The sequence below is a fragment of the Psilocybe cubensis genome, chromosome 13, assembly GCF_017499595.1.
Source record: "Psilocybe cubensis strain MGC-MH-2018 chromosome 13, whole genome shotgun sequence".
Classification (NCBI taxonomy): domain Eukaryota; kingdom Fungi; phylum Basidiomycota; class Agaricomycetes; order Agaricales; family Agrocybaceae; genus Psilocybe; species Psilocybe cubensis.
The window spans coordinates 614,531-640,560 of NC_063011.1; the positions used below are offsets into that span (position 1 = coordinate 614,531).

Sequence of the window (26,030 nt, forward strand, 5' to 3'; positions counted from 1 at the left end):
AATGTAAGTTGGACTGCAACCTTCTCTTCCAAACCACATCTATTTAATGTCCTATGAACCGCCTACGCTTCAATCCTCATTGGCAGAGGTCTGGCATCTCAAGGATATTAGGTTCAATGGGAACAACTATAGGATAATCACACAAAACTTTAATGGGTGTGTAATTTTAGTTGGCGAAGCTTAAGGGCCCCCTGAACGTAATTGTTTCCAGCCCGTGTTCCTTCATTGCCATTTGTGAGTTCTCCAGGTAGTTATACTTGATAATAAATACTAAAATGAGCAGGTAATATCCTTATCTTGCGCGGAGACATTGAGGTCCTACCACGGACACGACAGAACGTGTCCTACGAGTTTCTCTCGCAGCTCGTTGCTGAATACCTCCTTACATCGTCTCCAGATGTAGACATATCCGCTGCTCTATCTATTATGCCATACACGCAAAGTATGTTGTTACCATAATTTGACAAATAATACAAAATGACACTAGATTTGTAGGAGGAATGGATTTGAATCCTGTCTTCACAGCCGCAGATTCCTTCCATCCATCGGGCTCAGCAGGCGGCGAGCTGAAGCTATTTGAGCAGGTCAACATCCCCTTGCTGCACGGCTGGCTTGTCGACCCGGACAGCACCGAGGCACCGGTGCTCAAGCGGATCCAAGACTACGACACGGCCGTCACACTCATCGCAGAAGCTGACCACCTGACAAACGGGCGATTCGTAGTGGACGATTCTACAGTGCTATCGACGAGTCCAGGCGACACCGCAAGTCCGCATCGAGAGTGGACTGCAGAGGAGCTGCAGAAAGTCCAAGACGGTAAGCCGCTTGGTTCTCCTCGGCTTGGCTTTTCTGAACCGTTTGTCTAGCCACCGTCGTCCGCCGCTTCCTCGACTCGACGCAGTCTCAGCTGACCTACCACGGGTTGTTTTACCTTGCGAAGTTCCTACCTCCCAACCAGCCATGTGCGCTCTTCCGCAATTCGCATCTATCTGTGCTCTACAAACACTCCCCCTTGGCCGCAAATAGCAGCAACTTGCCGCCCATCGCCGGGTCCTCATCATCGGCCTCGTACCTGAACCACGCACACCACGATGAGGATGCTGCATTATATACTCTTGTCACAGACCAGGTTTTCTTGAATGAGCCATCTGTCGTCTGGGAACGATTAGAAGACGTTGATGGCGGGTGGTCGACATTTGTCGACTCCGACTTTGTCAAGTCCAGTCCCGCTGGCGGAGACTTTGCAGGGCAGACTGCGGAAGAGGCTCTGCGCGCATTCGAGGCGATGCAGAATCAGGACAACGGTATTATTGATCCCGTGGAGTGAGTGCATTTTTGTCTCTGGAGGAAATTGATGCTTATTGTGAGTCGTATAGTCTGGCATTGGCGAGGCAGCTTCAGGCAGAGGAACAAGAGGTGGCTCAAAGGGAACGCACATTGCGAATGTGGCAGAAGCAGCAGCGTGACCTGCAGCGGCAGCAGCAAGCAGAGCAGCAGGCAGCCGCAGAAAGAGAGAGGCAAGAAAAGAAGGAGAAAAAAAAGAAAGACTGTATAATCATGTAATGAACTAACGGACATTTTGCGATATAAGGGTGGTTGTATCAATGTATGTATGTGTCGAAATCAGGAAAGGGAGACGTAGGATAGACAGAATATACCATATACCTGCTCAAAACATTCTTTACCCTGATAATGCCAGACTATCATGCTGTATTCAACATACTCACGCGCACCTCGATATAAAGGTTAGGGAATATCGCTTATAAAAAACCATTGCGATATAGTAAGCGATGTTCAACGGGACACTTCCCGACTTGAATGTGGGATCCAATAGGAACAATAGGTCGAAAGAATGCTAGTTGATACTCTTGATATAGAAAATATCACAAACATGTGGAATGCTGTAAATTTTCACTGCGGTCATGAATCAAGGAGAAAACGTTGCAATCGATAAACACAAAAATTAAATTTTTCGAAGTCCAACCTCAGGGCATGGCCAACTTTTCGCGCCGCTGATCAATCTCACGGGCGTCTCTGCACAATTTCATACAGTCAAACACCTGCACCCAGAAACTCGCGTGCAGCTTTCCGATCTGCCTCTTGTCCTCCTCAAGATCAATATAGGGAAACATAGCATATAAATATCTTGCGACATAATGGGCCACATTTAAAGTGCTGGTGGTCATCGAGTTCAACTGCATCTGCGAAGATCCAGCACTACCCAGCATAAGAGTTTTCAGCCCGTGCCTCATCACAGGGGAGCCAGATTCCAATGTATCTGCAGTTACTGACCATGACGGCAGCGGCGCAGTTGGGAGGATAATGACACCCTGAAAAACACGCAAATCAGGACACGCCCGCGCAATGCGCTGGAGCGACCCCAGACTGATACCATGCGCGGTCTTGCCGTTGATCGTCGTCTCCGGGACATGGAATCGCAGGGTTTGAAGCTTTGGCCAGACTGAAATCGATAGCTGGTCGCCCATCGAAGAAAGAGCTTTGTCGAGATCGGCGATGCTGGTGCCCAAAATTTCCAGGTTGGCGAGTTGATGCAGGCGAGCGAGCGAATCGATAGTTTCGCTGGGAAACGAGGTAAGATTGGAATTTTGGTTGACCTTAAATGTGAAATCTGTCATGTATTCTTGTCGGGTTGGGCTGCCTGCAATACGATCAATCAAGTCCTTCACCGGAGACGGTACGGGGACTCCAGCCGTTGACCCTTTTCCTCCTTTCGTTGCAACAGGGTCATATTTAACCACTTCTAAGTGAATCTTGCGTAACGCTGGCGCGTCAAGGAGATCGCTAATTATGCCTTCGAGAGTAGAAAAATTCCCTACGAATGAGAAACTCTGGATATGCAGATATTTAGGCGTTGCAGGAAACGCCGTTACCAGAGGATGTATTTGGGTGACACCCTTGGTGTCGATCCTGAAGGTCTCCAGGTGTGGGAGCAATCCTACGATGCCTAGAGAAGTATAATCCAACGTCCCCGTCAGATTAGTCAGCTCGAGCGATGTCAGATGGAGGCACCGGCTAATGGCGACAAAGATCTCGGGCGACATGCTGATCGAATCCAGTATTAAACTGTGCATCTGAGCGTGCGTTCCCAGTTTCTTGAGGAAGGACGCTACGGTCATCTTGGAGGAGTTGGCAATACCCTTAACACTAAGTGCTCTCAAGGACGGAGTGAAAAAGAGATCGAGGTGTGGAATGGGCGACGTGGTAGTATTGACGATATGCAACTTCTGCAACGCCGGGAAGAGAGGTGTTTTTGCGCCTTGCAGTTGTCCTAGGCGGAAGAAGAGGGAGGCTGAAACCTTTGGATGAGCGGTGTCCGAAATCGTCATCTCAACGACGCCGCGAGCGTGCTCTTGGAGGCTCCTCCATTCCGACTTCTCTACTTCATTAACTATGTGCTATTATCCGAATGGCCACTGTTAGCTTTTACTTCTTGGGCAGAGGGCAAAATGAGCGCTAGCGACACACGTATTCGTTTTCTTCAATGTTCAAGGAACTCTGAATTTTGTTCAAGATGGGGACCAATGAATCAAGCACCACATGGGCATCCGCTGAACAAAAGAAATAGACGTCGTGTTTAGAGAAATAGGCAAAAATCAAAAGACAAGTGCGTACATTCAGAGTCATAACCTAATGTCGAGGAATATTGAGGAGATGAAGGCATGTCGCCAACAAGCTCAAGTTCTGGACTAGGGTCTCCCTCAGCCTGGTTCGACGGTATAGGGATATTGACGTGCTCAGACGGGGGAACGGATTCAAGAACCCAATCGTCGGTAGTAGTAACATGCATCGCTTCAGTTGTTGTTGAGGGGAAAGCCAGAAGAGGGTATGCGCTGGGTGTCATGGGTTTATATACCATTAGCATCAAAATAGCTGTGAATGACATTTGGCAAGTGTCATCTGTAAATTATTTATGAGATCTGGTGTCAGCACATTTGAGCAAATTCTCACCTATCAAAACAATACTGAAGCATAAAAGAAGCTGGTTAGTATTCAAAACCCTCGTTATCCACGAAGTCGTAGTTGATATTCCAATGTATCGACACGGAGCCCAACTGTTGAAGCATGACAGAAATAACAACGATAGTATATCATCGCCACCAAATCACTGTATATGACGTGCAAAATTGGAGGGCAACGAAAGAGAATGTCATTATAAAGTATGGGTATTACTTGCTTTTCTTTACAGGTTTGCCCTTTCCCTTCCCGAACGACTTACCCTCGAAACCGGGTCTCGCTTTTTTGGAAGAGCCGCCTTTCTGCTTTTCTTTCTTCCGCTCGTTGCGCATCGCGATGTTGTCATTGCGTTTTTTCTGTTTGGCAGCCATAGCATTGGCGACCTGTTCTTTCTTCTCTTCCCTGTAAAATGAAAGCCAAGTGTCAACAACCGTCACAGAAACCTTTTGCGAGATAAAGCGAAAATGAAAACATGACGAACCAAGTTTTCTTGGATTTGAGTTTTTCTTTCTCCTTCCTCTTCGCAGCCTTCTTCAATCTGGCTTCATCGTCATGCACCTTGACTCCTTCTAGTCTCGCCTCAGCTTTCGCCCATTTCTCCTTCTCTTCGATGGTCTTGCGCTTCTCTTCCGGCATAGCTGCGATCTTCTCTTTACGGGCGGCTAGCTGCTGCAGTGCTTGTTGAGGATCGGCCGTTGTCTTGAACTGCTGTCCTTTCTTTGACGAGCCAGTAAGAGACGAGTAAGCAACAGTTGTCATAGATGCCTGAGGTCCCTCAAGATTTCGATTTTGAGGAATATCTGGCACGAGAAGTTGAGTCTGGAAAGAATATTACTTGTTAGTATCGTGTCCGAAGCTGAAAATTTCCTATCATTTGATTTCGATTCCGTACCTTCGTAATATTCCCTTTATCCCTTGTGTCAGTCTTATCCTTGTCCTTCTTTTTCCCCTTATTTTTCAGCTCCTCTTCTCTTCGTATCTTCTCTTTCGTTTCTTTCCTCCTCTTCTCACGCATGGCAGAGCGCTGCCTCCTTCTTTCATCCAGCAACGTTTCCTTGTCGCTTGGCTCCCCCCATAGAGGCGCGCGAGCTTTAGCGCCTCCCCCGCGACGAAGTAAAGCCATTTTAGCATGCAGTTTTTCGCGGAGAACTTCAATGCTCTCTGCTGGTGGCATTGACTTGATTTCAACGTCTTCTTCGCCCTCGCCATCTGGAGCGTCGGATTCAGAGCCACTACCATTGTTGTCGCCCGAAAGATCGTCCATTTCTACGTCGACGTTCATAGACATATCCCCATCACCATCCTCGTCAGAGTCAGAATCGGCGTTCGAGGCTTTCCGCTTGCCCTTGGCTGCCTCACGTTGTTTGAGGTAGTTTTCATTCTGCAAGTCGACTATTGACTTGTGGTTTGCTGGGTCAAGCTAACAAGACTCAGTCATATGTAATTATTTACCACATAAAAAGAAAGCGCACCTTCTCTCGTTTAGCTTTCTTAGAAGCCTCTTTTATGGCTTGTTTTGGTGCCTTTTGCTTTTTGCTGTGTTTCTGGTATTTTGAGGCTGCCTGTAACAAAAGGAAATCGGATCAGACACAATTCAATGGTAGGATCACACTTTTAGAAAATGCAGTTTAAACGAAGAAAGAAAGGTACAATGAGGCTCACCAGTTCTTCCGTTTCATCGTTTACGATGTAATACTGCGCCGGAATGAGTTTAAGAAGGGATTCAAACGTCGCATTGTGTTTTTCTAATGACTCTCGAAGGGTCGCAGAAGGTGTGGGCATTTTGAAGGGAAGTCCGATATCCCAACTATGAGAGGAAAAGGGAAACGATGGTGAAGTAGAAGAAAGAAGGTGAAGTGAAAGCGTTTTCCACCAAAGAAAATTCTAGGGTTAGGGTCAGTTTTACATTCTAGCAAATCACGTTGGTCATACAACCCCATAATACTCCTTGAACTTGAACGTCAACTATAATCTGCTCATTGTCTAACATCTAAAACCAATCATGTCCTTTAAGAATCCTCGTAAAGCCATTCTCACCAAGCCTCAATTGGAATACTTTCAGTCATCCAAAACGCACCAGGATATTGTCTCGTACATCGAGACACTGAATGAAGCCGTAGTCGGAACTAGGCTAACTGATGAATGCCCGATGTCGAACGTGAGCACCACCGAATACTTTTGAAAATAAAGGTCTATATCAATGAGCAGGGCGCTTCAGCAGTTCTAGGCTTGTTTGATCAAGTGGAAAAGTTGGCGAAGGAAACACCTCCAGTGGATAATAAGGCATCGAGGTTTGGGAATCCTGCTTTTAGGACATTTTACGATAAGATCGCTGAGGTACGCACGTTTGATATACTTAAGCTTGAAAATAACCATACCTGACGATGCGGTCGGCGGTAGAACTCAGAATCATTTCACACATCACTCCCCAATTTGCCACAAGAAAGCATTCCAGAAATATCAGTGTATTTCAACGAGGCATGGGGGAATCGAACACGTATCGATTATGGAAGTGGCATGGAACTGAACTTTTTGTGTTGGATGTGAATATATTTCGCAGTTAGGAGCTTCGTAGACATACTGATTTCTTTTCACCGATAGCATATGTTTGGACCGCCTCGGGGTATTACAGGAAAGTGACCATAAAGCAATTGTGCTAAAGATTTTCTGGAGGTACGTCTGTCAATTTATTTCTTGGTAAATACTGCGATTAACGACCTGCAGGTATATCCAAGTAATGCGCGTACTGCAGTCAACGTACTGGCTAGAACCAGCCGGCTCACATGGTGTATGGGGTCTGGACGACTATCATTTTCTGCCGTTCCTGTTTGGGTCAGCTCAACTAAGAGGTACGCAGGCATTTTCTTTTTTTGAGTGAAACCGTTGTTTACCACTAGATTATTGCAGGGCACAAGTATATCAGGCCGAAAGCAATTCACGACGCCGAGATCGTGGAGGAGTACTCTCAATATTATATGTATTTTGCTTGTATTGCGTTTATCAATTCAGTGCGTCCTATCTCTCTTCAATTCTACATTTGTGTTTAAATAAATAACCTTTTATTACAGATCAAGACTGCCTCTCTACGGTGGCACTCGCCCATGCTCGACGATATCTCGGCGGTAAATATCTCTGCCTTGTCGTTTATCTACGTCTTTCTGATTAAGAATTCCGCAGGTGAAAACATGGGACAAAGTTAACTCTGGCATGATCAAAATGTACCTTGCGGAAGTGTTAGGCAAACTTCCCGTAATGCAACACTTCCTCTTCGGGTCCATACTCACCTACGATGGTCCTGAGACACCCCATTCACCCTCATTGTCTCCGGAAGATGATGCTCATCGCGGCCACGCTCATGCCCATGCACCAGGGGATCTTGGAGGAGCTGGTCAAAGGGAGGTCGGGTGGGGTGACTGTTGCGGCATTCCTGTCCCGTCCGTGTTTGCTTCTGTTCAGGCCGAAAAGGAGAAAGAGCAGGGTGGTTTCAAGTTGTCGGGTCCTGGGATTCGTCCAGTTCCTTTTGATTAAATTATTAATGTAAAGATAATAGTACCCGATCTTCATATAAATGTAACAATTGGAGTATTTGGGATAAGTAATATCTTCGAGATAGATGCGCGACACGTTTCAGACTTCACTTTTGCCGCGTATTAAGGCTCGTATATGCACATCAAAGGTTGAGCCTAAGCTTCGCTGGTGTGTGTGTACCTGACTTTGAATTAATTGCCAAAGCATTGATGGGTTGTAGTCATGGGTCTCTTTCTGCTTCTTTTACATTCATCTCCAAAACCAATGTTGCCGAAATTGTCTTTAAATCGGAAACCTGTTTCTGACAACTATATCTGACATAGATATCTTGCAAAGCATGGATCCACACTCACAACATCACTCGAACTCGACTTCTGTTGACTCTATAGATTCATGGATGTCTATACGCTCTCCAGGCGAGGATGGCTCGCCGACGATGGCTGCGTCACCGACTGCATTGAACCTGCCATTTCACGGGAATCGAGACATCATCGACGAGATTTTCTCCTACCTCTCTGTCGACCAATATATGACCCCTAAAACCTTCGACATCACCAGTTTCAATCAATTTCTCCCTGAAGACGATCAGGATATCCATAATCGTAAACAAAATAGGCGCAAGCTATGCTCTCTTGCTGTAATGTGCAAATCATTCATGGTCCCCGCACTCGATCAGCTGTGGAGGTCGTTGGACAGTTTGTTTCCACTCCTTAAGCTGTTGCCGGCATTTAAAATGACCGATGGAACTTGGGTAAGCGCTTCAACTTGTTCGTAATACTTTTGCGATGATATTTAAGAGCTGAAATCCAATTTTTCGTAAAAAGGTGTTACGAGGAAAAGTGACGGAGCAAGAATGGGCACGCTTTAATTGGTACGCACAACGCGTGCGGCGCTTTACGTACAACAGAGATCCACCAGAGCTGGATATCGCTCTACATACGTACTTCCGCCTCGCGCAACTACACCCAGAACCACTCTTCCCCAATCTGCACATCCTTCAAGCCGACTTCCTGGTCTCGGGCATTTGCCTCTTCTTCTGCGATTCCCTACGCGAGCTCACGTTGGATACCCTGACAGAAGTAGAAGATAAACTATGCGGCACGGTGCTGGACTCACTCAGCGAGATTGGCGCACGGTTGCAGAAGATTGTGTTGAACGGCATAGGCTTGTCCAGAGATACAGTACGGATGGTTTTGAACTTCGACTCCGTGAGGCATTTGGAGCTAGAGGGAATGGGGCAGGCGATCAATATGGAGATTCTGGAAGGAATATGCGCACTTCAGAATTTGTCGTTTCTCGCGATTGATTTCAAGAACTCTATACTTTTGCTTCCGGAACTCCAGACTCTAATGGCTATGGGCGATACTGGATTCTGGTTGAGAGGGCTAAGAACACTGACGATCAGCGGCCCTCTCCATTTCTCAATCATGTTTGTTCGCCGCATCGCCAGCCAGAACTTGGAAGTACTCATATCGTATACCTACGCCCCATTGGCCCCTGCCCATAGTCCTTCGGCTGGAGAGAAACAGGATTTCATAGAGATGGTCGCAGAAAAATGGAAGAACACGCTTACACATTTCGAATTTCAGTTATTTCCAGCTTTACCTTTGACAGAAGAAAACGACGTACCGACGGAGGAGTTGTCTACAAGCGCTCTTACGCCTCTGCTGTCCCTGAGAGGACTGAAGTACCTGCGCTTCCTAGGCTATGTGATGGAAATATCGGATGAAGAAATTTGCAGATGTGCGAGGGCATGGCCAGAGCTGACGGTCTTCATTCTTCCGTACGGTATGCCTGGTAGACCAAGACCGACAGTGGCGGCACTGGCTATGCTTGCGAAGTATACCCCAAAATTGAAGTACCTCACCATTTCGCTTCAAACAACGGGGAGAAGGTTCGATGCAGGTCCTTTTGCCAACGACCCTGGACTAAGGCACAATCTGCATACGCTGACTGTGGTGAACCCGAGTGACGATGCATGGGAGCTCACCGATGCTTTGCATTTTGCGAGGCATATCGACCACTTCTTCCCCAATTTGGTGTCCTTGGCGTCGTTCCGCACGGTGGACGAGGCGAAATGGTCGCAAGTGTATGATATAATTCGGATGTACCAAAGTGTGAGACGAGATGCAGTTAATATGGTTCCGTGGTAATGATTTACGAGGAACTCTTATGCTTTGAAATCTCGGAGGTTGAAGCGAACACTTGGGGTGGCCAGAAACAGCTCTGGAGTTGGGGCATAAGAGTGGGGTTCTCCGCTGTGCTACAAGGGACTAGTGGTGGTCAGTACAAGCTGGCGGCATATATAGGCACCTTGATTTTAACGTCCATGTTGATGCGCTACTGTCCTGTTATGTACTGCAGTGGTGCAAAATGATAATGGGAATAATCACATGATAGGGACATCTGTGGCAGTGACAGGACGCGTCTGCGACGCGTTCGAAATTTCCCCCCTAACTTTCTGTCGCGTATAATTCGCGTACATTCTTTGCACTCAGGAATATGCGTATACATTTTGGTTTTCAAGGCCGCCGGAGCTCTGGATATCTTCAGTAAATCGACCTCGATCTACCTTCATCAAATTCCTGGAATCAAGTTGATACGGAAGGAACCATTTGACACTTTCGCCAGGTAATATTTTGTAACTGAATTACCGACGAAACTTCCATCAACCTGAAGCTCAAACATATATTTTTCAACTCTGGTAGCCTTGTGTATACAACACTTGAAGCCATCGTCTTTAACTGCCTTAAATTTTGTGCCTTTATTCTTTCCCTCATCTCAGACATCTTCAGAAGTTCAACTATCGAGTTTTCGTTGTGTTCACATTGGCTTTCCCTGCAGTTTTGGCCCAAGTGATTGTTTTTTTAGCGGTTCAATTCGACCCCATTCGATTTCTTTCCGATGCATCCCAATCCGTGTCCCTAGAAGTCAACTGTGACCTCTCAAACTTGAAGCCTAACGCACCTACGAAGAGAAGCGCACTGAAATATACATCCTACGCTTTACAGTTAATGAAGTTCTGACTTTCTTCTTTTATCTTTTGCTGAATTTTATTCAATAGGTTAGGCCGTAATCCGTGCAAAGGGGTCTTTTAATGAATTATGCCTCACTGTGGCCAATAGTGCACATCAATATCTAGTTTTTCAAAGCAGCTCCGTACATTTGTCAACTTTTTTGTACTGATTTTGTTCAGAGATACTACCTTGGAACCATCGTTATTTCTCTGCCTCGCCCGGTTATATTTTATGGACCAGATTACTGGACATATTGTGGCCTATGAATCCAAAAAGATTTTAGGACCTGTTGTATATGAGGATCTTCCGTGTTTATTTGTGGAACTCTATTTCGAGCTGGCGGTGTTCTTAAAGAACACCACAAGTTGAAGGCCCCATTATAACACCGGGTTCATGTCCATAGTGCTCCGTTGCACATCAATGTCCCGCTTGCCTCGCTTCCTCACCTTGTCAATCATTTATATCAGAGTTCCTGAATTTGCTGTACTCGTTGTATTGAAAGCTAAAAGCTTCAAGCTTCAATCATTGCCTTTCACTAGTGCCAGTCGAGCCCCTGATACCGGGGTTATAGCAAAAGTTAATTGAAGGCAAGCAACTTTTTCACCTTCACTTTCATCGCTCGCCGTACCATCTGATTGACCCAGTGATTGTCAAGACCGATTCTTCTCGATTCTTCGGTATGTCATAGTGCTGCGGCCATTTTCCGTGTCGCGGTAATAAACATCCGCATCATTTACACACGGCATGCTTTCTCCTTGCAACGAATCAACAGAACTACCCTTGCTTCGAACTGTACGGGCTGTGTGTTGTATTCTTGTCTGTGAAATATCAAATATCTGTCTTTGTATTCACAGCGTGTTTGAGACAAGATCTGTAGCGGCCGGAGTGCCCATTTGAGTGACATTGGGTGGCCAGCCAGCACGTGGGAAGTTTGCCATCAGTTTCTTTCTTCACGACCACGACCACCCACCGTACCACCGCATTTCGTTCTTTTCTTTCCCTCTTCCTTCCACCAAATCCTATCAAAAGCCTCTGAGCGGTCTTCGCTGCCCGCTCACCAGCAGCAACAATGAACAGGCAGTCATCAGCGACGATGTCTGCCCACCAGCGCCTCGAGGCAGCGACAGACCTCGCCCGGCTCTCCCCCATTTCTGACGACATCATTGTCGCCTGCCTCCGAGAGCGTTTCATGGCAGACACCATCTACACCAACATCGGCACTTCAGGCCTTGTAGCGTTGAACCCACACAAGTATGTCGCCTCTACGTCCGATGCGTGGTTGCACAAGTACGCCGCCGAGTACAGGGATACGGACGCCGCAGAGATGAAGAAGGAGAGACTCCCGCCACACATTTTTCAGATGGCCAACAACGCATACTATCATATGAGGAGGACCACGCAGGATCAGTGTCTTATATTCAGGTGAGTTGGCATTTCTTGAGGGGCTACTCCTTACTCATCCTCATTTCGTAGCGGTGAAACCGGCTCTGGCAAATCGGAAAACCGTCGTCTTGCCATTAAATCTATCCTCGAGCTCAGCGTCTCCTCCCCTGGCAAAAAGGGTTCTAAACTCGCTTCCCAACTCCCCGCCTCCGAGTTTGTCCTCGAATCATTTGGCAACGCCCGCACCCTCTTCAATCCCAACGCCTCTCGCTTCGGCAAATACACCGAGCTTCAATTCTCCGACCGCGGCAGACTTTCGGGTGTCAAGACTCTGGACTACTATTTGGAGCGAAATCGGGTCGCCGCCGTCCCCAGCGGCGAACGGAATTTCCATATTTTTTATTATCTCGTGGCTGGAGCGTCACCAGAAGAGAAGCAGCATTTGCATCTGCTGGACAAAACTACCTACCGATACCTAGGCCATCGTGGGAGTACCTCCGCGTCCGCCCGGCCGCAGGATGACGACGGCCAGCGATTCGATCAGCTTAAAATAGCGTTAAAAGCGATCGGATTCTCAAAGCGTCACGTAGCGCAGACATGCCAACTCGTCGCTGCCATTTTGCATCTTGGAAATTTGGAGTTCATCATCGACAGGCATCGTAACGAAGACGCTGCAGTCGTGCGAAACACCGAGCTGCTTGGAATCATTGCAGACTTTCTGGGCATTTCGGCCTCCTCTCTGGAATCAGCTTTGTCATACAAGACGAAGCTAGTGAAAAAGGAGCTATGTACGGTGTTCCTCGACCCTGATGGTGCGTCGGACAATAGGGATGATCTTGCGAAGACGTTGTATTCGCTCCTTTTCACGTGGCTGAACGAGCACATCAACCAGAAACTGTGCAAAGATGATTTCAGCACTTTCATCGGCCTTTTCGATCTCCCAGGTCCCCAGAACATGAGTTCTCGACCTAACTCTCTTGACCAGTTCCTCGTCAACTTTGCCAACGAGAGACTGCATCACTGGACACAGCGTGTACTTTTTGAGAAGCACGTTGCCGAATATAACTTGGAAGGCATTGCACGCTTCGTGCCCCAGGTGCCTTATTTCGACAATTCAGAATGCGTGAGGTTGCTGCAGAATAATCCAGGAGGTCTCATACACATCATGGATGATCAAGCAAGGAGACAGCACAAAAAGACGGATATGAGCATGGTCGAGGCCTTTGGAAAGAGGTGGGGTAACCATTCGTCGTTCAAGACGGGTGGCGTTGACCGCGCAGGATTCCCGAGTTTCACGGTTAATCACTATAATGGAGCTGTGACCTATTCCTCCGAGGGTTTCCTTGATAAGAACCTGGATGCAATCAATCCGGACTTCGTCAGCCTTCTTAGAGGATCAACAGAGGGCGCAGGAGGCGATGGCGGGTCTTTCAACCCCTTCGTGAAGGGTCTTTTCTCGGGCAAAGTGATTGCGACCCAGGTTCATCCCCGCAATGAAGATACCATCGTTGCTGCCCAACAGGCTGTTAAGCCCCGCCGCGCCCCGTCTACTCGGCGGAAAGGTACCATCAAACGTATGCCTACGGTCAAAGAAGGTACTGGTGGCGACATGGAAGAGAGGGATGACGACGACGATGCTCAAGCCGGTGGCCAACATATAACCGGTTCAAGTCCTTGTCTGGCAGGCGAATTCAAGGCAGCACTAGACACTTTGTTCGAGACCCTCGACGACACGCAGCCATGGCACATCTTTTGCGTCACGCCGAACGATGCACAACTTCCAAATCAACTCGAAGGCAGGAGCGTCAAAGGCCAGGTCAAGGCACTTGGCCTGAGTGAAGTCGCGAGGAGAAACGGATGTGTATTTGAAGTTGGAATGACACCTCAAGAATTTTGTCAAAGGTACGGGGAATGCTTAGGAGAGAAGGGTGTAGAGGAAGGAGACGAGAGGGAAAGGATCGAGCAGGCTCGTAGAGTATTTGGGTTGGGAGATAGGGATTTAGCTGTCGGGACGCACAAGGTGAGTTTCACAATTCATACTCTTTTTAGCCTTTTGCTTTGTTATTTGACTGGTTTGACTGACAAAATATCGTGATAGGTGTTCCTCTCTCAGGCAGCCTTCCACAGGTTTGAAGACCGGCTACGTGCTAAGGATAGTGAAGAGCAGAAGCGTAATCGCCAACGAGATGCAGAAGCAGAGGCAGGCCTTGATCCTCGTGGCCTCAATGACCCCTATGCGCCATATCGTTCACCTCATGAGGAGATGGATCCTTCTTGGGGCAACAACCACAACCTCGGCAGCAACAACTACAGCGACGCGTATGCAGGATCGAATCAGGCTCTCCCACTTGTCGCAAATGCTTCACCCTTCCAACGAGCAGACATGTACGATGACGAGTACGACGAGAACAAGTCTGTGCGATCGGATGACTTTGATGCTCGCTCCAAGGACACAAGTCAAAGGGACGATTCCATGTCGCACTTTGGGTCCGAATCATACGCCCCGTCACGAAATATGATCCAACACACGGATAAGAGGGGTTTGATGGAGAAGGAGGCATTGGCCGGAGAGATACAGGAAGGCGAGACGGCTGAGGTGTTGAAAGAGTCCTCAGCTAGAAGGCGATGGGTTACGCTATGTTGGATATTGACGTGGTGGGTACCCTCGCCGTGCCTAACCTACATCGGACGCATGAAACGTATGGACGTTCGCCAGGCGTGGCGAGAGAAACTGGCTCTCAATCTCATCATTTGGTTAATCTGCGGTGTTGCTATCTTCGTCATCGCTGTATTGGGTGCTGTTATCTGCCCAACGGAACACGTTTTCAATTCGGCAGAGTTGGCATCGCACTCATCGACATTGAGCCCTAACAATGTGCTCACGTCCATCAGAGGAGAGGTCTTCGATTTGACGAACATTGCGCAAACGCATAGGCGTATTGTGGGTGTTGTACCGGCCAAGGCGATTTTGAGTTACGGTGGACAGTCGGCGGACTCCATTTTCCCTGTTCAGGTGCATATCCATCCTTTCTTGTTTAACATTTCTTTCTGAGAATATCCTTTAGGTCAGTGCTCTTTGCAACGGAGTAACGGGTTCGGTCAGTCCTTATGTTATCCTGGATTCTAAAAACAATACGGATGTGAACGCACAATATCACGACTTCCGTGTGTTCACGAATGACTCGAGGCCAGATTGGTACTTTGAAAGGATGGTTGAGATGCGTTACCAAGCGCGGGTTGGGTTCGTTGGAATGACGCCGAAGGAAATCAGGAACCAAGCCAGCTCAGGCAGATCAGTCGCTATCTATAACGGGCTTGTTTACGACGTTACCACCTATTTGACCAGCCCGCCCGCTATCCGAACACCAGATGGCACTCAAGCACCTGCCGACACCGATGTAAACTTTATGTCGGGCGACGTGCTCAATCTTTTCAAGTTCAATGCGGGACAGGATATTACAAAGAAATTGAACAATCTCAATATTGACCGCAACGTTCTGGCCCGGCAAAAGGTTTGCCTACGCAATCTGTTCTTAGTGGCGAAGGTCGACAACCGCCAGTCTCCGCAATGCATTTTCTCGCAGTACATTCTGCTCGTACTATCTTCACTGATGGTGGCGATCATCGGTTTCAAATTCCTTGCCTCAATTAACTTCGGCGCGGCGCGTGCGCCTGAAGACCACGATAAATTCGTAATTTGCCAAGTACCATGCTACACGGAGGGCGAGTCCTCCCTCCGTAAAACGATCGATTCGCTCGCCCAGATGAAGTATGATGATAAGCGCAAGCTCATCGTCGTCATCTGCGACGGTATGATTGTTGGTTCAGGTAACGATCGTCCCACGCCGCGCATTGTGCTCGATATTCTCGGCGCAGACCCCAATTTGGACCCAGAGCCATTGAGTTTTGTTAGCTTGGGAGAAGGTGCGAAGCAGCACAATATGGGCAAGGTGTACTCTGGCTTGTATGAGTGTGCTGGTCATGTCGTACCCTACCTCGTTATTGTCAAGATCGGAAAACCCACTGAACGCTCGAGGCCGGGTAATAGGGGTAAACGTGACTCGCAGATGGTGTTGATGCACTTCTTGAACAAGGTCTTCAATTTTGTCCTCTATTCGTTTGGTATGGTATACTGACTTTTTGGTTGAAGGTTCACTTTAATACTCCCATGAACCCCTTGGAACTTGAGATGTATCATCAGATCAAGAACGTCATCGGCGTCAATCCGTCTTTCTACGAGTATCTTTTCATGGTGGACGCTGATACAACCGTCGATCCTCTGTCTGTTAATCGTCTCATTTCTGCGTGAGTTAGTTGTCTGTTCTTTTTTTCAACGATACTGATGTTGTTATTAGGATGATTCATGACAAAAAGCTTCTAGGATGTTGTGGTGAAACTGAACTAGCAAACGCCAAGCAGTCCCTAATCACCATGATGCAGGTTTGTCCAAACTTTTTGTCAAGTGTTTACTCTTGTAGCTCATTCCTTTCATCAGGTTTACGAGTACTTCATTTCGCATCACATGGCAAAAGCTTTCGAAAGTCTTTTCGGTTCCGTTACCTGTTTGCCTGGTTGTTTCACGCTCTATCGTTTGCGCACGGCCGACACGCACAAGCCTCTGCTTATTTCAAACCAGATGATCACAGATTACTCCGAAAATCGTGTCGACACTCTGCATATGAAGAACCTCTTACATCTCGGTGAAGATCGATATCTCACGACGTTGCTCTTGAAACATTTCCCCCGGTTTAAGACACAGTTCATTCGTGACGCTCATGCATACACTGTGGCTCCCGATGACTGGAAAGTCTTGCTCTCTCAGCGTCGACGCTGGATCAACTCCACTGTGCACAACCTTGGTGAACTTGTCTTTTTGGAACAACTGTGTGGCTTCTGCTGTTTCTCCATGCGCTTCGTGGTAATGATGGATCTGCTTTCGACACTGACCCAACCCGTGACAGTCGCATATGTGAGTATCCATTTTACATTTATCTCAGCTGTCAATGCTTAAGCTCCTATGTTAGCTTGTATATCTTGTCTACTTGGTGGCTGCGTTGGGCAAAGCTATTCCGACCCTATCGTTGATCATGATTGCTGCCATCTACGGTCTCCAAGCATTGGTCTTCATCATGAGACGTAAATGGGATATGATCGGATGGATGATATTCTACATCTTTGCCATTCCTGCATTTTCTTTCTTCCTCCCGCTGTATTCGTTCTGGAAGATGGACGATTTCTCTTGGGGTCAAACGCGTGTTGTCTTGGGAGAATCTGGGAAGAAGATGATTGTTCACGTGAGCCGATATCGACATTTCTTCTTATGCTGTACCTTTTGTCTGACGTCATTGCCTATAGGATGAAGGCAAATTTGATCCTAGGTCTATTCCTTTGAAATCATGGTCCGACTATGTATGATTTTATTCCACCTTCTTCATATCAATCCCTTTCTAAATTGTTTTTATAGGAAAATGAACTCTGGGACAAAGAGTCTAACCATAGCATCGGTTCTTGGGTACCTCCCGTCAAGACCAAGAATGAAGGATACGCCGAATCACGAACAGCTTCCCTCTATGGACGCGAAACCTACTATGAACCTCGGAGCTTCTCGCCTGCTCCCTCACAACGTGGAATGTATCCTCCTCCAGGCTATCATTCCGGTCGGAATACACCTCAGTCACCTTTCCACACTGGCTTAGAAACTGGACTTATTCAACCAACACCCTCTAGGCCAATCACTAATTATTTGGATATACCCATTCCAAACACGCAAAGCCCTGAAGATGTGGACCTTCTTGGGAGTGGACCATCGGATGCCGACATTGAGCGTGCCGTGCAAGAGGTGTTGCGTTCAGCAGATCTGAATACTGTCACCAAACGTGAAATCCGCAGGCAGCTTGAAGAATATTTCGGTATAGATTTAACGTCGCGCAAGGCTGTCATCAACGCTTCTATCGATCGGATCCTCCTCAATCAAAATTAATAATATTATCGCTTTCGGTGGACTCTTTTTCTCTCTTCTTGATCATTTGGTGGCCTCCTTTTCTTTTACGGATTATTCCTATTTTTCGTCACGAACTTCCCCATGCCCCTCGTTTACAAGTTGTCGAACATATACTAGTAGTACACACTCGGACCTTGCTCTCCTGACAGACAGTATTATACATACAATTCACACTACACATACTACCACTTTACATACCGGACACTGTGTCACATGTTTATCCATAATTGCATAGAACCATTCTTTCTTGAATACTTTACCGCAGACAGTGAACTTCGGCTTGATAGTGGACTTTTCAAACCAAGGCCCAAAAAGAGAAATGGATAAAAAGAACGATGAAAAGGGAGTGTGTTCCTTGTGTGTTCACTGAAAATTTGAACACGGCAAAATCACCGTGACGGAAAGCTAGCAAAATCGTCGAGTAGTTGCAAAAAAGTGGACCTATGAGAATTAGCATCAATACCACCACATCAACAGCGTTTCTAGAGCCCTTTCCTTCTCAAACTGGTCAAATATTTGTTAAACTTTTACCGCCCACAAGCTTGTACAGATCAAGAATCGAAAGAGTATTGTCGACTTTATTAGTCAACTCATTGGGAGGTGGTTTCCGGGAAAGTCAAGGGCGTACAGTTAGCATAGCTTCGCTCAGGGTCGTAATATACATAGGCTCTGAGCTACGCAGCATCGCCTTGAGAGTAAGTAGATAGTTCTTCAACATTCCATAATCTATACATTAGAACCTAAATTGTACAGCATACTCCGATGTAAGAATTTACAGAAGTTTATAGTTATTTTCTTATCGATAGACCTATTACCTAAATTTACACATACACGGACAATGAATTTCACTAAGCGGACCTGGCATGTCCAAAAAATGGGATGTAAGGTTGAGAGTCTCCGGTCCCAGATTCGGTCACAAATATGAATCTGTTGTGGTCGAGTCTCGATAGAGTCTAGGCGAATTTGTAGTAATCTACAAATGTAGATTAGATTACTGACAGTGTATTCGCGTTCGATCCTTCCTATGAATTTAACTCGTGCTGGTTATCAACCCAAAATAATCTCCTTCCACACAGGCCCATCTCCGAGTGCTTTTTCCAAGTATCTCTTTTTGATCCATCCAACAGCTACACGCTCAGCCCACTGGCCCTCTCCGTGCCATTCAATCAGCATAACCATATACCGCCAACCAGGTTCGTTGTCCATTCGCCCGTCCTTGGCCCTTTCATCTCGTGCTTCGCATATAACAATGAACTCAAACACATTGGGAACATTATTCTTGCACCAGTCAGGACGCAGATATATTATACCTAGTTCGCGTTTGCTATCGCCGTAAATTCCCAGCATCGTGTATCCACTTTTGGGTTTTATCTTGGGTGGGGGACTCTGGGCCTTATCCAGCTTGAACATGGCGGAAACCGTCCAAAATTGCAAAAATCCTGATCCAGGGTTAGGATTATAAGCGTCAGGGGTATATGTCGGTGCTCCTGTAAGCGTTCGGGGAGTCGGTTCCGTTCGACTACAATCGAAAGGGAAGCGATTCTGAACATGCCCACCATAGAAGTTCCGAGGACCACGAGAAGTTACTGCTACGTCGGCCTTTGGGGTCCACACGCGTATGCAATCTTCCAAATTGTGAGCTCTCCTTTGGTACCAGATAATCCACGTGCGCTTCCGTTGCGCAACTCTGATCCTCGATATGCTACGGCTGTACCAATCCCAGATACGTGGAAATGGCGCACCCTGCCAGCCCGACCACGACCAACTTGGCGCATCATGCAGACGGGTTTGGGGGTCCAGGGGTCCCCAAATAAGGAACCAGTCGAAGAATTTGTCTGGAATACCATGGCATAGAGTAACCTTCAAATCCGTTTTAAAGTATCGCATTATTCCGGCAAATGCGTTGTATATGTCGCTGCGGTATGTAAGAGCTAGTCCAGCGTAGCTTTGAATCAATCCTTCGAATTCCCCGATGTCGTCAGGATCTTTGTCACGACTTTCTACAAGTCCATGACTCTTGGTGTACCGGTCTTCAAAAACATGATCCTCCCGCCATTCGTGGGCTCTTCGACAGCCAAAAATAACTTGCCCTCCAGCAAATGTTAGATTGCGTTTCGAGAATAGCCTCTCCTGGAATCTTTAATACTGTTAAATACATGGACATCGATTCTACTCACGTCCAAGCCCTGCTTGCGTAAACTGAATTGCCTACCAAGGTTTAAACGCAAGCCTGAATCCTGGTTTGATTTCCTTGATCGGTTGTACTACACCTCGAGTTCCAGGAAGACCGACATAAGCCAATTTGTCTGACGACCTGCATCGCATTGCAATTTTGCTAACTCTACTATGTGCCGTAAATGCGTAGATCAGACTCGCTTGATGAAAATTCTGGTGTGATTTTGCTCGGTTAAATGTTGAGATCTAATTATAGAGCCAAAAAAGAGCCTAGTCCATGCAACACAACACCTTCCATTTATCGTACAAGCAGAGGTTAGCCCCGCCCGAAGGCCATAATGGGGCGTAACCGGTCTATCTACTCTCACAAACATACCTGCCTGCCCACAAGTCCACGTCGGGTTGCATGGTTCACGGGGACCATCTGAGTTGATCGGTTTCGCATCAGCGGGTAGACAGTTTAGCTCGCTGGATGGCAATACGTCGTGCTTGAGTCCTATGTAGACAGACAGGTGTCGGTGCATTACGGCTAAAAAACCATGGTCAGCACATGTCCAGAGCACTCCAAGGCAGCCTTACTTACCAGCACCGTGGGCTGCTCGCCGGAGCATTCTGGCAATAAAAACAATATTAGAGAGCATTTAGAACCGTAAAACGTAACGGGCATACCAGAACCCTTGTCTGTCGACACGTAGATGTAATAAGCCGGTCGCGGGAAGCTGATGTATTGCGTCGGAGTATTCTGGCAATGAAAACAACATCAGAGAGCATTTAGAACCGTAAAATGTGATGGGCTTACCAGAACCCTTGTCCGTCGACACGTAGGTGTAATGGGCCAGTTGCGGGAAACTGATATATTGCGTCAAAGCATTCTGGCAACCTTAGAGCGCATCTAAAATCATAAAAGGAACGAGCTTACCAGAACCTCTCCGTCCTTTCAAATGTCAATTGTAGGAACAGGCGGTTCCGGTCGCGGGAAACTGATACATTTCGTTGGAGCATTCTGGCAATACAAACAGCATCAGGGAGTGTTCAGAACCGTCGACACATCGCTTTCAAATGCCAATTGTAGGTGTAATGAACAGGCGGTGCCGGTCGCGGGAAACTGATATATTGCGTCGGAGCATTCTTACTGCACAAAAAAGGTCAGAACGTGTCCAAAACCCTGAAAAGTATGCTACTTACCATGCTTCTTTTTCAATACGACCCCTAGCTGTCTGCATACAGCATCCATACGCCAACTCATTCCGACTCAGTACAGTGGTTAACACTAGAAACAAGGTCCGAGCCTTGTGTTCACCGGACATTCAAATCTCGAGTTTAAAGTCTGAACTGCATCGTGAGTACCATGAAAGCTTGGTGAAAAAATGGAAAACTTACACATGGTGGTGGATTGAAGCAAGTGTGTGACGCCGCCACGCGAGACCAGTCTGTGTTTGGCATGGCCAAACACCGGATAGGGGTGAAGCACAACGACGAGGAAAGGGTGAAATAGCATCCCGCCAGCATTGGGGCATAACGCACGGCTAGAGTGTATAGAATGTGAGTCCCTCTTTATATCTTTTTTGCCAAGGGTCACATTACATTTTATTAGCACCTCAGGCCACTTTTTCTAGCTTCATCAATTGGACTAGTCCTCGCTTCAGTGCACTTCGTTTCCGAAGCTTACGAGGTAAGTAAATTTTTTTTGTTGAAATGCCATAATTCTTCTCTTAGGACGCCTTGACAATCTGCGATTCTGCTCTCCCTTTGCATACTTTTCCGCCTTCCCTCCCATGTCAATAGAAAATGCGCACTACGCACCCCGGTAGTAACAGTACATTCAGAAAAATACATTGTCATAATTGCAAAACTTACGCCCGATTCTGGAGTCATCACCATCTGATAAAGCTCCGGGGGTTAGACCCGGCCATCCACATTTGTGTAGAAGCCCGTGGTTTTGGTGAGGCAACGTTCAACTATCATTACGTTCATAAAGGCCCCAAACGACTCGTGTACATCTAATTAGGATTCGGATCTTTGCTGGCGTGACACGCTGAATGCGACACAAAATATATACTACTAACATTAACATTACCTGAACACAACGCGTCGCGTCAGACACGTCTCGGGGAGTCTGAAAATTCCAGCAAGCCATGCGCGTGTCTAAATATAATTGAATAAAGTGCTGTAACATCCAATAAGCGCCGCTGCTTCCTACGAATCCGCTTTAGGAATAGTCGGAATCGCTCCCGATTTCCTTCACAATTTTAAACTAACATCACAGGTTCGCATTTACGTCAGTGCTCAACGGATTTTACATCCCAATCGTGAGGCTCAGTTCTGTGGTATTTGTGGTTTTAAATCATAATTACAGGTTGGTTTGTGGCCGTCTCCAGTCACCTGGGCGCCTAATCAATGGTTAAGCAAATAGACGTCCCTTTCACTGGGTTCAACGGAATGTTCAAGAGCAGTGCTACGAGTCACAGCTTGTAAATAGCCCAAGGTCGTCTGAACAGAAGCCATTGTCTGCATTTACCTTGTAATAACATGAATCTAACCACAAAGAGTCAAGATGTAACTGACACAAAATGCGTAGCTCCTCAACTCACTGTTCCGCTCTTCGGTACGGTTTTTGAGTATGGCTGGAGGCAATGACGTGCTTAACTCCAATGACACTAGCGCCGCGGCTAGAGCCATCAAGAAAGCCGGATTCAATGCGTGAAAATGCAAAGAGACTGCACAAAATCTAGCGACGTGGCGCTAGATTTTGGATGCTTAGACCTTTATTGAGGATTTATGGGACACACAACGTACTTTAGGCTGTGAACGAGGTGTAAAATATCCATACTTTGAGGAATAAAGTTGAAAATTTAAGGAAAACAGTGTCATAAACACACTCTACATAGTAAACTAAGCACCTGTGCTCAGCTACGAGCACTTCAACGTACTGAATAATGTCTATCAGCACTGATATTATCCTCTGCAAGGATCGCCATCGCGCACACGGAGCAACAGCAATATGATATCCAAAACAACAACATTCTCCTCCTCTCCCGATTCATCGTTTTACCTCATTTCAATCGTTCCCATTCTACTTGGACCTTATTATAGACCGGTCTAGAGCTACTCGGCTAGCAAATAGCGTCCTAAATATGTTCTCCAGCACCCAAAAATTCGTCAAAAGATGTACTCGGTTGCATTCATTACAGGCTTGTAGCAACGACGTGGCAGACATTACGAGGCCGTTTGGAGGATTTCCGCTAATCTAGGGGGTTAAAAATACTACTGTAGATGTTGGGATGCATAGTTGAGGAGATAGCGGCCCGCGGTGGCCAAAATATCGTGCAAATTTGACTTGTTCACGCCGAGCCGTGAAATGGCTTATATCGCATATTTTCATTGTCCAGGACATTCTATGGTAATATTAGCGTACTATAGGCATGCATTATTATGTATAGTACCTGATAAAGCGCAATATGTAAGTGCTGCGCGACTGAGCAAAGTTCGAGACATCAAAAAATGTTAAGCGCCCGTACGCACTCTCAACACAAAACAGAGCGCAATACGACAATACCTCAGTTTCAAAGCTATTCCACAGGGGCTTACTATGTAGTACACTGTAAAGTACTCCTATCATCTATCCCAAGTCAGCAATCACAAAAATTGCTTCAAGAATCTCAACTCACGTACATGTACACATCCTCCCCCTCACCCGTTTCGCAATTCCAGTCTAATTTCAACGTCTTTTTTCATTGCGGGTCTTCTCGGGCACTAGCGGGTACCTACTCGGCTCGGCTAAGCTTCCGTTATACAACCTAGAAGGTCGGAAAAATGAGTGCAACGACATGCATTTGTGCATGCAATATACGTGCCGTGCAATTCTACGTCGATTCCGCGCTCTTCTTGGGTATCGGAGGGATAGAGTACGTTGGTCATGGTGTAAGGCTGTTATGTATGCCCGGATGAACTGTTGGCAAATCGAAAATTTTTGTCTGGTTGCGTACTGTTGATTCGGATGCCCTCATTATTGAAATAACGTTTTTACGCAGAATACGCGGTTTTCTATGACAGGGTGCCCCTAAATCAGATCAGAAGTACTACCTGTACTCTCTATATGTCTCTGAGACTCACTGTGTCCAGTGTGAGATGTACAACTTTGCGTTGAATGTGCGCACCAATTAAGCGCCGAGAATGCGTATTTCTTCATTCAATGCAAATAACACCTTGAACAACGTTTACATACCTCTATGCAGCTCACAGAGTAGCCAATAGAGCACCACCTCACCCGTCTATACCATCCATCCAGCAAAAAATTCTCAACCAGCCAACCCATTGCAACCCAACCGGACCCCCGCCTCCTCTCCCAGATCTGCATTCCACCCCATTCCAATCGCATTTCCCTCCAACTCGGCTCCGTGCGTACACTAGCTCAAAACGCCTTCGGCTATTCATGACGGCAGAATGCACTAGCAGCAGCGGCGTTCAATTTGTTGCTGCACAGAAGATGGATTCCAAGTTGTATCGACTCGGACTCCAAAGCAAGTGTCCGCATACCGGGAGTGCTAGAACGCGAGTTGTATGTTGGAGTACGTATATTTTGAGCCTTGGGTGTACGTATTGGTTCCCGAGTCGTCGATATTTTTCAAAATTTCAAGATGGATTGGAGAGATTCGGACGTTGTTTGTGCTCCGGCCCTTTCTAAATTATTAGAGTGAATGCCTCGTTATTCAAAGATACTTGATCTCGCTGATATTGAATAGAACTATGCAAATCATCGTGAATGAGTTTGTTCTCCAAGGTATTGTAGTTGTGTTACCTGACATATCGAACACATAGAATCCCACTAAGCACGGTTTATTCAAGCATTGTGGACTATGCACACCGCTCTATCCTCGTCATTCCAACATTCAAATTTGAGAAACTCCTTTATTCACAAAATCGGCACACCGATCTGAGCTCGCGTAACCCGAATGTACGCTAACAAGCAACTCGAAAAAAAAAATTGTATATTCGGATTACTTACGACATGCAACAGGCGTACAAGTAACACTTGTACCAGAACCACACGGGTATATAAGGGACACGCACCTTGCTAGTTTCCTTCATCCCCTCATCTCCTCTCATTGTCTGCCTTCTCAGCTCAGCCTGCCTCCAACGGTAAGCCGCAGTGTTTTGTCTGCTGTTGACAACGGCACTGACGATGTTCCCCACAGAGTCTAGAGCAGACCGTGCCGGTGAGTTTTATTGCCTCAACGACGCGCTGTTGCTGAACCCTGCTTGCTAGCAAACGACACACTCAACGCTGATAACGCACCGTGGGTTATCGACACCTGATGTATAGAACAAGGCAGCGACTGAGAGGACGATGGTAAGTAGCACCACAATGACTCTCATGCTGACACTGACGCATCCTGTTAGCCTATCCCCAATGCCTCACATTGTGCGTGCCGACGTGTTTCACAAAGCGATTAGGATGCGAACGGAGCGCTGCCAGTCGTGTCCGCCCAACGCCATGGTGAGTCTCGAGTGCAATTGACGGCATGTCGGTGCTGGACTGATATTCGCATTGCAGAACGAATAGCACGGCGACCGAGAAACCGACGGTAAGCAGAAACATTGCAGCTCTCATAAACGGTCCTGACGCACCTTGCCAGCACATCTCCAGCACCGCTGCATCGTGCAGGACAACCAGCTGTTTGCCAACACTCACGCCCTCACAGATTTCTAGCCAGTGCTACCCGGTCCTCGCTCCTCCCTTGCGTGTACTGGTGCCGGATGTGAGGGTACTGCGACAGCGAACAACGTTGAGTAGAGCACCGAGGAATAAGGATGAAAGTCACATAGCCCCATGACAGTATCTTGCCGCTGCTACCCTCTGCTCGCTCCACCCGCCCTCGCACGTACGTGTGTCGGATGTGAAGGTACTGCGACAGCAAATGACGGTAAGTAGAGCACCAAGGAATAACAAT

General features: G+C 47.0%; 6 protein-coding genes across 6 annotated transcripts; 4 read left to right on the forward strand and 2 right to left on the reverse strand.

The window, feature by feature from the left end:
• Positions 1–152: 152 nt before the first annotated feature.
• On the forward strand, positions 153–1,563 carry JR316_0012929 (Ubiquitin carboxyl-terminal hydrolase MINDY-1; the record flags this gene model as incomplete). Its single annotated transcript, XM_047898547.1, has 5 exons — positions 153–156; positions 284–442; positions 496–816; positions 867–1,323; positions 1,377–1,563. 5 exons carry the CDS (start codon positions 153–155, stop codon positions 1,561–1,563), a joined length of 1,128 nt encoding a protein of 375 aa, XP_047742095.1.
• A 422-nt stretch (positions 1,564–1,985) lies between these two features.
• JR316_0012930 (uncharacterized protein) lies at positions 1,986–5,757 on the reverse strand (the record flags this gene model as incomplete). The annotated part of the gene is made up of 8 exons (XM_047898548.1): positions 1,986–3,416; positions 3,487–3,569; positions 3,634–3,851; positions 4,192–4,377; positions 4,457–4,794; positions 4,868–5,395; positions 5,448–5,537; positions 5,638–5,757. 8 exons carry the CDS (start codon positions 5,755–5,757, stop codon positions 1,986–1,988), a joined length of 2,994 nt encoding a protein of 997 aa, XP_047742096.1.
• A 220-nt stretch (positions 5,758–5,977) lies between these two features.
• On the forward strand, positions 5,978–7,503 carry JR316_0012931 (Serine/threonine-protein phosphatase 2A activator 2; the record flags this gene model as incomplete). Its single annotated transcript, XM_047898549.1, has 8 exons — positions 5,978–6,133; positions 6,184–6,312; positions 6,376–6,518; positions 6,577–6,648; positions 6,700–6,824; positions 6,883–6,983; positions 7,044–7,097; positions 7,153–7,503. 8 exons carry the CDS (start codon positions 5,978–5,980, stop codon positions 7,501–7,503), a joined length of 1,131 nt encoding a protein of 376 aa, XP_047742097.1.
• A 337-nt stretch (positions 7,504–7,840) lies between these two features.
• Positions 7,841–9,656, forward strand: JR316_0012932 (uncharacterized protein; the record flags this gene model as incomplete). The annotated part of the gene is made up of 2 exons (XM_047898550.1): positions 7,841–8,254; positions 8,328–9,656. 2 exons carry the CDS (start codon positions 7,841–7,843, stop codon positions 9,654–9,656), a joined length of 1,743 nt encoding a protein of 580 aa, XP_047742098.1.
• A 1,957-nt stretch (positions 9,657–11,613) lies between these two features.
• Positions 11,614–17,883, forward strand: JR316_0012933 (Chitin synthase 8; the record flags this gene model as incomplete). Its single annotated transcript, XM_047898551.1, has 10 exons — positions 11,614–11,942; positions 11,994–13,923; positions 14,002–14,916; positions 14,969–15,997; positions 16,054–16,208; positions 16,259–16,343; positions 16,399–16,872; positions 16,928–17,197; positions 17,259–17,312; positions 17,368–17,883. 10 exons carry the CDS (start codon positions 11,614–11,616, stop codon positions 17,881–17,883), a joined length of 5,757 nt encoding a protein of 1,918 aa, XP_047742099.1.
• Positions 17,884–18,951: 1,068 nt separating this feature from the next.
• Positions 18,952–20,487, reverse strand: JR316_0012934 (uncharacterized protein; the record flags this gene model as incomplete). Its single annotated transcript, XM_047898552.1, is given in 4 exon segments — positions 18,952–20,034; positions 20,082–20,103; positions 20,117–20,218; positions 20,456–20,487. The coding sequence occupies 4 exon segments, from the start codon at positions 20,485–20,487 to the stop codon at positions 18,952–18,954; spliced, it is 1,239 nt and encodes a 412-aa protein (XP_047742100.1).
• Between the last annotated feature and the right edge of the window lie 5,543 nt (positions 20,488–26,030).